The sequence below is a fragment of the Halyomorpha halys genome, unplaced genomic scaffold (assembly GCF_000696795.3).
Source record: "Halyomorpha halys isolate HHAL.00 unplaced genomic scaffold, Hhal_1.1 Scaffold727.1, whole genome shotgun sequence".
NCBI lineage: Eukaryota > Metazoa > Arthropoda > Insecta > Hemiptera > Pentatomidae > Halyomorpha > Halyomorpha halys.
The window spans coordinates 237,592-248,345 of NW_027107768.1; the positions used below are offsets into that span (position 1 = coordinate 237,592).

Below are 10,754 nucleotides of genomic sequence, written 5' to 3' on the forward strand. Positions count from 1 at the left end.
TAAAAATTATTATTTATTTTATTTTTAATAAATAAAATTATTACAATGTATTATTTTTTTTTAAGCTTATGAGGAATAACAAAAACTGGCGGGGAGGGGGGTTACGGTAAGCTGTTACTGACAGGGGCCATATCAGCTGATCGAGGAGATCAGCTGATTCGAATGTATATAAAATGTAATATCCTCTTTTTTAATCAATAGTTGATATTTATATATATAAATGACTTTAGTTATGTTTTTATTTTATGTATATCGTTTCAGTATTGTTTATTTGTTATTTTAAATCAAAAACCAAGCTAACAAGTTTTCATTGTCTAAAATAAATACGCTATTCAAAACAAAGAAGATGGCGGTGCGTGTCCTTCCGAAGTGTTCGTTGAATTGTTTGTGTTGAGATAGATTCAAATTTTTCAACTTTTGTTGTTTCTATACAATAATTATAAAAAAAGAATAATCAAAGAAGAAATAGAAGAACATAAAAATTATCAATAAACTATTTACATCGTAAATAAATCATACCAAATAAAGCCGAGCGATTGTACTACAATTATTTTTGGATCGACCAGTGAACATTGAAGATAGAAGAGAGGAAACAGGTACTCTTGATTTGGCTGGCCTGGTGAGAGAACGTTAGTCGGCTAGAAGCGGGAAGGACTGGAAGCCATTGTTAGGAGTTGGATATAGCATCGTCGACAAAAAGATATCAACAATCACCAATCATCAAAGGAAGATGTGTAATTGGTTTGTTTTGTTTCTAACTAGAATTGATTGCATTTGTAAAATAGCTATTAATTAAGTTTAAGTGTTATGAGTGGTAAAGTGTCGTCTGTTTCTGAGTGAAACCCACCCAGAGAAAAAGAGTCCATTATGTTATAAAATTTAAATAAAATTCTATTATCTATTTAATATTAAAGTTTTTAATTTGAACCCAAGCTATCTTTTATACATGAAATTAGTTAAAACTATTAAAATTCTTTCTATTTCATTTAAATAAATTTTTAATTATTAAAATATAGAGGAACCAGACCTAAGAAAGTTAGTCTTGTTTAGTTGTTCACAGAGTGTTCTTATATCTACCTTTTACTTTTTTTACTAAGTCCCTTCTCGCTGTCACTTATATACATTATTTGTATATATTTAATATTATTAAATTTATGTGTCAACTGGAAAGCATATTTTTCTTTATTATTTTCTATTTAGTATCACCTTGGTTCCTTGGAAGTTTTTATTTAATGGTCCTCCGTCTATTATTAAAGTGGAACCAGCAATTAGGTTTTTTTACTCTTGAGGAGAGGTTGGTATATTTTAATTTATAAAATGCCCCTCGCCTCAACAACCTTGATTCTCTAAAATCAATCTTATATCAATTTGGTGGAAAGACATATAATATGGATTTTTCTTTTCTGATAATGCCTAAATTGGCGAAAAATTTACTAATATAGGCAGACTTTCACTGGAAGTAACAAATAGTTCAAATTATGGAATGATTATCTTCAATGAAAACAAAGAAACATAAAGCTTTTTGTAATAGTTAATGTAATAAATACTGATTAAATGTGTCCCATTACCAATCAGACATAGTTAATAAGTGAGCATCAACTAGAGATATAATTTCAGCTGAATTATTAGCCTGAATGTATTTCTTTTGTTTGAGTTGCTAAGAATATTCTGTAAAATTACTTTTTTTAAATCTACTCCTTAGTAAAAAATTTTAATAGAAGTTCCAAAAAAAAATATCCATAATTATAACTACTTTAGTCATATCTAAACTAATTAAGAATAAAAGTTATCTTTTAATTTCAAACCCTGGTAAATACAAATAGTTTCCTATTCACAATTTCGGTTAAACAGGATGGAACAATTTTTTTTTTGTGACATTCATTTGTAACTATAGATAGTGTTAATGACCACTACTTCCTAGAGAGATTTCATCATGATTTCAAATTAATTAATAAAAAATGGATAAAACAAAATATAAAAAAAAGAAAAAAATTATTAATAATTACAATAAAGGCAGTAGGATAGAATATCATGTAGGAATTTTAGAGTGAACTTTATACCTTAACAGACAACATTCCTTATCTGGTTTTATGTTCTTTACTAGAGGCAGGCCCCGTTTTATGTTGACCCGTTTTAAGTTGTTTCAAAGTTACGTTGTTAACCAATTTATACCAGGAACCGTTTCATGTCAAAGAAAATACAGTCATATCGCTGAAAAATTTTTTTTTTTTTATAGGACGAAGTTGTTGTAAATAACTTATATGAAAAAGAAAGCTATTAAATTAATTTTTAAAAATCAGTGAAAAGGAAATGTTTTTAATAGTCAGAAACACATGAAATTAATGAGTGCTTTTCTGGAAATAATTGCACAATTGATTTGATAATGTATATTCAAAATTTGGTTGAACAGCACTCGACTCAAGTTGAATTTGCATTAAGTCTTTCTCGAAGGACCAGAACCATGAAAGACATTTACACCCCTTTCTTTTTTTCTTACTATTACCATTTCATAGATACATAAATTTCATGATTTCAATTATTCTATTTAGTTGATTTTGATGCTTAGGCGATTTTAAGTACTCTATTCAGTTTATCATAAGTATGTCCTCAATTATTAATACCACATATAATATTCTTATTGTTAACATAAGTATTTAATTCACTTTTTTTTATTCTTCTCAGAAAGTAAAAGCATTTTTTGTTTAGCCTCTTTCTTGGTCATTTCGACAGGTAACCAACTTATTATGACCATGTGGGGGGGGGGGTGTCAAATTTTCATTTTGTGGGCTCACCGTGAAACAAAAATCAACTCCCCAGGCTGATTTGAACTGGTGCCCCTGCAGTAACGAGGCAACCAAGGTTGACTCCTTAACTCAGTCGGCCACAAACGGCCCTAGCATGAAGGCACACATTTTGTTTATAGTCTTGGAGAAGGCCAGAAAATAAAATAAAGGGGTAAAACTTTATAATTAATACAAAACCAATCCCCTCTCCCCCAACCCTATGACCATCAAGTCCTAAAACTATAAATATTTAATTTTAATAATTACTGACTACTTGCTATTATGTGTGAAATAATCCCTCAAAGATTCACATGAAATTTTAGATAAAACACTTACTTCTAATTCAGATGAAAATTCTTGACTCTGAGAATGAGAAATGCTTGATTTTTCCCAATCAAAGTGTTTAGATAACCTTTTTCCTTTTGGTGTCACTTCTTCACTACAACAAATGTAAAAAGTTTCAGAAATATGAGATAATAACTTATAATACCACATCACTATAAAATTATAAAAGGCCAGGTGATTTTTCATTTACGAGACCCTTCAATGAACTGGATTGAATTATTTCTTATTCATAAGGATCAGTTTGATACTTCTAGCAAATAAAACTATCTGGAAAGAGCATTTGTTAAGCTCATGCTATATTTAGAAGAAAAAAAATGTATAGTTTCGAATAAAATTAAAGTATCCAATATGTTTATTGTAGTTAAGTTGGGAATATCAATTATGTGTCCATTATTAATAGAAATCAATAATAGAGCACAGAAATGATATCCTAGAAAGTCAAAACAATAACAAGCCTGGAAACATCACATCCTAATTTTTATAAGTTTAATTTTCCTGTGGGAAAATTTCTGGAGATACACCAGTAGTGTTATTTTATCATAAATATTATATAGTTAATTAATTTTCATTGAGATATTCTCACAGGTGTTGTACATATCCTATTTCCCCCCATTCCCCAGAAAAAAAAGTAATTAGTTGCTTGACCATTATATAGTGAAATGATTATTCATTTGTGGATTCCTACAATATTGCAGAGACCAGAAGTAATAATTCTATTTTTTTTTCTCCGTTTTTCCTAGTTCCAATAATAGGCAAATATTATTGTGTTAGAAACATGCAGTTTTTGGCGTTTTTAGGGGTTAAAATTAACTTCTATTTAGTAAAGCACATCTAAGATCAGTTTGCCTGTGGGTAAGGGATGGGGAAGGGTATGCACAGGCCAACATTCTTCTACTGACCCTCCACTCTTCTGTTTCCTTTCATCCCAGTCAACTAGACTTCCATTACTGAACGTGGTGAAATAAAAATTAAAAAAAAAAAAAAAAAATAGTAATAATAAAAACAAACAAGAACAAGGAGAAAGAAAGTATATTTCATGTACATGGCCAGGACCTTCCTAATACATAATAAATTTGCTTTAATCACGTCTGTTAATGTAGAAAGATCATTAAGATTATAAAATATTTTAAATCACAAAAAATTAGGATTTATAGAATCAAATTTAGAAATGCATTTTCTAATAAATTTTAATGCAGAACATATTGCTGACTAATTCATTTGTGCTTTATTTATTTTGTTCATCAAGCCAATTTGTTTTTAAATACAGTCATTGTTAATTTTTATGTATTAATAATTCCTAATACTTTCATATTGTCTGTTTATATATACATCTATGTATTTTATGTTTCTTTGTTGTTATTATTTGTTTTTCTATTAATTTATATTTGATTTAATTATTTTCTTATCACCATCAATTAGTTATCCTTTTAAAATTCAATTATTATTATTTTTCTTTTGTGATGCTAATTGTAGTTAGTTTTTTTTATTTTATAGATTTTACAGTAGACTGTGATCACTTTTATACAACCCTACTAGCTTTGGGACAGTTTATAGAGGAACCACAGTAGAGAAAGAAACCCCTATATACAGTAATATTTTTGGAACATATCCTATTTAAAATAAAACCAAAACTTTTTTTTTAAAGATGTACCACTACCCGGGAAAAATTAGCAATATGTTATTCTCATCTAAGCCAAATCATGATAATATTGGTGTAAAGATGCTTTAGATTATTTTAAACATAAAAAGCACAGTATAAAATATACAGTATGTAATAAACCTAACGAGAATGTTTGTTCTTTAATTGAAATGTATATAGTGTTATCGTGTTAATATTGTAATGACACTGATACTATCTGCTGATCACCAAGCAAATTACAGCAACTTAGGAGTTTTCGAGAGCAGCCAAAAAATCTTAAATTATTTGTTGTAAATACTTTAATTTTGCATAAGTAATAACCATTTAACATTCATAAATGTATTTTATGAATTAATAAAGACTTAAATAGAGTTTTCTAATCCACTAAAAGTTATTGTTTTATATCCAATGTCTCTCAATGACTTTTTCAAATTTGGAGGAATCATTAGCCCAAACTTGAACATACAAATTCAATCCGAAATGGATTCACCTCCTTAGGAGGCAGAGATTAAAAACACAAGCTAGTAGATCAGAATATTCTATCATGCTTTTGGATATGAATAATGTGTTATTTCACTCCGCCTCCACTAGGTCACTCCTCTTTCTTTTACTTTTCAGAGCATAACTAAGGGTAAATACCACTCGGCCGTCTCTGTCCTTTTGCAAGAACCTATAGCAAATACCTATAGAACTTGCTAACCTCTTGACTGTAAACGAATACCTTAAAGAGAGTAGTATCCATTCTACAGTAGAACTTAAAACGAAAACATTTAGGACTTGTCATCCCCTACACAACAGTGAGTGAATACCATAGAAAGTGGAGTTTCCATCCTGTGAGGATTTAAGGCACATAATCTTAGAACTCAACGATTGTACTTGGTTTGAAGGTTGACCCTGCACAACGTCTAATCCTCCTGTCTAACTAACCTAACCTATTTGAAAAAGTATTATCTGAGGCCTTCTGGTGTTAGTGCATATTACCTTTTGGATTGGAACTGCTTGAACTAATTACATTTAACTTGACAATGCTAATACAAAAAAATAATTTTGTTTTGTATATATAGTTGGTATACATAACCAATTCTGTTATGTATTTTTTGATCTAAATTAAATGATGATCTTCCACATCATGAAACTATCACTGATTTAAAAGTATATCAACTACAGAGATGGTACAAGCTTAAAAGTCTAAGCGACACTGACAATCTTCTTTTATAGGACAGGATAGTGATGCATCAATCACACTTGATGATTCATCAAATAAATGTTTTTAATTTATTTTAATATTTGGATATGAATTAACACTTAAATTAAAACATCATGACCTCCACATTATTTAATAATCTTTAGTTTAATTAGTCAGTTTAATATACTTTAAAACATTTAATCATGAAACAATATAATAATTACACCCTCTTAAGAATACTAACTCATAATATCTAATATGATGTCCATGTTCTTTTAATGGTAACAAATTACATTTTTAAATAATCCCACCATCTCTATGGACATAAAATATCTCTAAAATATGTTTAAAAAGGACAGGAGAAGGGGGCACACAGTGATTGGAGATAGTTTTCACTCGATCAATAATTATATAAAGTTACTAAAATTTCAGTGAACCTACACTTATATACCTACACATATTTATCCTCTAACAACTAAATATCAACATAAAGCAACAAATCCACCTAAATTCATAAGTTTTTATCTACCTTCATAAAATTTAAAAAAAAATGTTGCCTCAGGCTTCTTTGCTAGTGATACAGTGTTTTTATCACTCTCTTACCGAAAAGAGTATTTCCAATCAATTAAAAAAATATTAAATAACAATCCTAAAAAATGGTACTATGCTTCATATTAAATGAACAAAACTGAAAAATATCATTACTAAAAGATAACCTATATCCTATAATTTATCCAACAAAATATTAAATCAGTGAAATACTTGGGAGTAATAATTGGCAATACAACCATAAAAAAAATTATACTAAGAGTAACATCCAAACTGTATTGAGTTACTAGTTTATACAAAATACTAATCAGTTAGTGAAGGAAAAATGAAAATGCCGTCCCAGCCTATGCACCATGCAAGCTAGGATCTGGCCTGCCCCTACCATCACGCCAGAGTCCAGGACATGCTGACCAGCCTCTGAGGGAGAAGCAACTTTTTTCACGAATACAGGACGAAGCAATTTTGTGGTTTTCGCCATTTTTCCCACCTCTGAATCTGCACCGGGATTCGGCTAGAAGACGTCACCGCATGCCGAAGACGTCACCAAATAAGCCATTATTCTTTTACCCATGAGACCACCCAATGCTCTATCTTATTGTATAATTTCATTAAACTAAAACACTAACACAATCTGCCCCTCCAGGAAATTAATATTTGAACTTGAGAGAAAATATATGTATGTTTATTGACAGAAAGGTCTCACTTTTTCATCCCCCTTTGTTCCACACTAATTTAATTACAATTTTAAAATACAATTGGGGTTCCTGAAGTACAGCATGGACAGGTCCCGGTGTAAATAATGTCATTGATTTGATTATTAGAGAAAATGGAAATATATAATTTTTTTTTAAGATGTTGCTTACAGCATTCCCATGCAAATGGCATGAGTCTATCTTTTTTTTCTAAAAGAAAGCTGGATTTTTAAATTATTTGCACTGAACTATGAATGTACTGTCTTTGTTAAATTGGGATTATACGAGGATAGATCCCAAATCAATTGCAAAACCACTCATTTGTTACTTTGGGCATTCTAAAGTAAAGAAATAGAATCAAATAAAAAAATTAACAAGATAAAATAATAAATAAATAGCGTGTAAGTCGTACTAACATTAATAATTTATCAGCCTTAATTAAAATCATACCTAATAATTTAATTATCTCAATTCAAATAACTCACTTATCTCCACCAACAATGAATTCCACAGGTTCGGAAGAAGGAATGTTCAAGGAACTATTGTCATCATCTTCTAATTTTTCACTACTGGATGAATCACCACCACCTCCACGATCTGAAATCAAAATGGTTTTAAATCACACATAAAATTAAGGTTTACTCTAAAATGAAAACCATTGTTAATTGATTTTTAAAGGAAAAGATAGGTAGATTAATGATTTAAGAAATTAACCATTATTTCTTTGCTTAACAAGTACAAAAGTATTGGAGGTAACTTGAAATTATGCAATTAAAAATTTCTTTCTAATTGCTCTAGCACCAAAAAAGTATTAACTTTTTGCACTTGAATGGCGACAATATGTTGACATGGTACTGTTGTATTGTTCACATAATAACAAGGTGAGCGACGTACTATCGCAAGTATAATCCTGTCTTATCAGTTTTGTAATTTCTGTGCTAACTTTCAGATGCATTTTTGTTGTAAAAAAAGTTATTGCAGATTTTCGTCCTAGTTAAAAGTAAGCAATTTTTTTTAATACCTATTAAAATGGATGAAAATTTTGAATTGAGTGGTAGTGAAGATGATTTTATTTTTGATGTGTTTAGTGACAAAAATTGTGATAGTCTGAGTGATTATCTCACTGCAAGTGACAAATCTGACTATATTGAATATAAAAAACAGAAAGTAGTCTCTCATCATCTAGTAGCTCTTCAAGTATCAAAATTTCTCAGGATGATGAGTGGGTGGATATTTCTAACATAGATGAGCCTCCAAACAAAATAAAATTTGATATTGGTTCTCAAAATGTTGGACCAAATATTCTGTCAACTGTTAACGAGTTACTGGTATGTCATACAAAAAATAAAAAATCTCAAGTGCAAAGGATTAAGCTACTCTTCAAGGATTAACTACCTGAGCCAGAGACAGAACTATACAGTTCTATGACTGTGATTTAAGAAACTAACTTTAAATTATCGCCAATAATTAGTTAACAATTATGATGACATATCTCCAAGACAATGTACTTTTCAGTGGTATGAATAGGCCTGCAAACAAACTGCAATTACATCAAAATGAATCAAGAAGCAGAGCAGTAAGAAATTTTCTTCTTTAATTTATAAAAACCTGTTTTTGATAAATGTTTGTCATACATCCTGCATGTAACTCACTATCCTGTGTATACTTCAAAAGACCATAAAAATACTTTACCACTTGGTACTTGAGATGAAGAAGTAATCTTTTAATTAGGGAGATGAGTTAATAAGTTTACTGCCAATTTGAGATAACTGATAATTGCTCTCCTACACAATAACGCAAGCTGAGAGTTAAAAGAAATTAATTCAATTCTTGATGTTCAGAGTGATTTGCCAAATAAAAATCTATACCAAATAAAGAATTTTTCTATTCATAATGTTCTGAAACATCTGCTGTTTAGTTTTGTATTAGTAATAATTTAGTAAATACGATTTAATTTCTTATCTAAACTTACAGTAGCCTGTACTGGTATTTGGTGGAGGGAACAAGTCCAGCAAGTGGGCCTAGTGGTCCTTTTTGCCAACCCCTGACGGCTACCTGAGTTGCCACCACGTACTAACCAAGGTGGGAGTGTCAAGATTCATTCTTCGGGACCACCAAAAAATGAATGTTAACTGCCCCAGGTGGGAATCGAACCCACAACGTTCTGAACCTAGCGCACTGGGACCTGCGCCCCAACCAGCATGGCCGTCACATCCCTTACAGTGGCCTGTAAGACAATATTTGAACTATCCAATAGCAAAGTTAGACCTCAAAAGAAGCTATTAAGAAAACAAAAATTACCTAAGGAATTTATTTGCCAACTCAATATTAATTTTATTTGGGCCGAATAGGCAATCAGATAACAACATTATTTCCCCAGAATACTTGGAACTATAAAATATGATCTTGCTGGAGCCATTTTTTTGAAAAACTGAGATAGTACTGGATTCTGAGTCTTCAAACATGTATCTCCTTTTTCCCCCTTCCTTGTTACTTCTGGTATATTAGGTGCGGTAGCACTAGGGTAATGTGCTGGGCACGATTTTTAAATTTTTACTGTAGTGCAGCCCAGTGCCCAGTTGAATGGCTTGTACCTTGTCCTCTGCATCCCTCCAGTAGGTCCAGAACTCCTTGTCTCAGACTGGGTCAGCTTCTTCTTCCAGTAGCTACTGGATATAGCAAAAGGGTTGTCTAGCTATTCCCAACATGAAATACATGAGGCCTACCCACCATCTCCTTCCACTCGTAGATGAACTTCCTGAAGAAGGAAAAATTCTCTTCTTCCATCAGATGCGATAAGTCCAACTCACTGAGGGCATGGATCCCAGTTTTTCTCGACAACTCGGGTAGGTATTCTTCTACGATGGCAGTGCAACCAACTACCACATTTTCTGGTGTTTCAGGGGCTACTATGTGGGACATCAGGGGTTGATATTCATTCTGAACCTTTGCAGTTTTCCCGGTAGTAGTGCCCTTTTAGTTCACCACCCATCATCCAATGCACTCTTCTATCGAGCCCTCCTGAAGCATCTTCCATAAGTGGTCATGCCGATCCTCTCCTGGAGTTCCTCCGATAGCACTTTCAACCTCTGCCTCTTTACTTCGTATTTAACTACATTCTCCTTGAGGATAAAGACCAGGAGCTTCACCTCAAGCGATAAATTGGGCAGTTATTGTGTTGGGTACCTGAGGCCCCAACACAGACCCCCTATTCGGCTTAATCCATTGAGAGGTGTCTTATTGTCAAGGAGGTGTATTACCTCCTCACCAGGTCTAACTTTCTCTTCTTGGATATCTAGAGAGGTACGAGGAGCCCTGTTTGTAGAGCCTCTTGCATGGCCAGGATCTTGGCTGTGATCATATTCACCTTCCTCCTTATGCACCATTCTCCACCAAGAGCACCTCTCTGCTTTTGTCTTCAGTTTGGCTCTGATGTTCCTGATCGAGATGACTGCCTAGTCATCGATGACAACTAGGTCATCGACATAGGTTGTGGCAAAGAACCTTCTGTCCTCTAGTGCCCTTAGCAACTTGTCAAGGAATAGCTCCCACAGGACTGG

The 10,754-nt window shown here is 32.0% G+C and overlaps 1 protein-coding gene across 3 annotated transcripts in view; it reads right to left on the bottom strand.

Moving 5' to 3' along the window:
- Stim (stromal interaction molecule) overlaps positions 1–10,754 on the bottom strand; it is a 131,718-nt gene that overhangs the window by 7,041 nt on the left and 113,923 nt on the right. For 2 of the 3 annotated variants that reach the window (XM_067046113.1, XM_014428573.3), the window contains 2 exons: positions 7,680–7,791; positions 3,120–3,222 (listed from right to left, as the gene is read on the bottom strand). In XM_067046113.1, coding sequence (XP_066902214.1) covers positions 3,120–3,222; positions 7,680–7,791 — 215 coding nt within the window. The remainder of the gene's footprint in view (positions 1–3,119; positions 3,223–7,679; positions 7,792–10,754) is intronic. The other variant, XR_010843084.1, reaches the window with a different exon arrangement.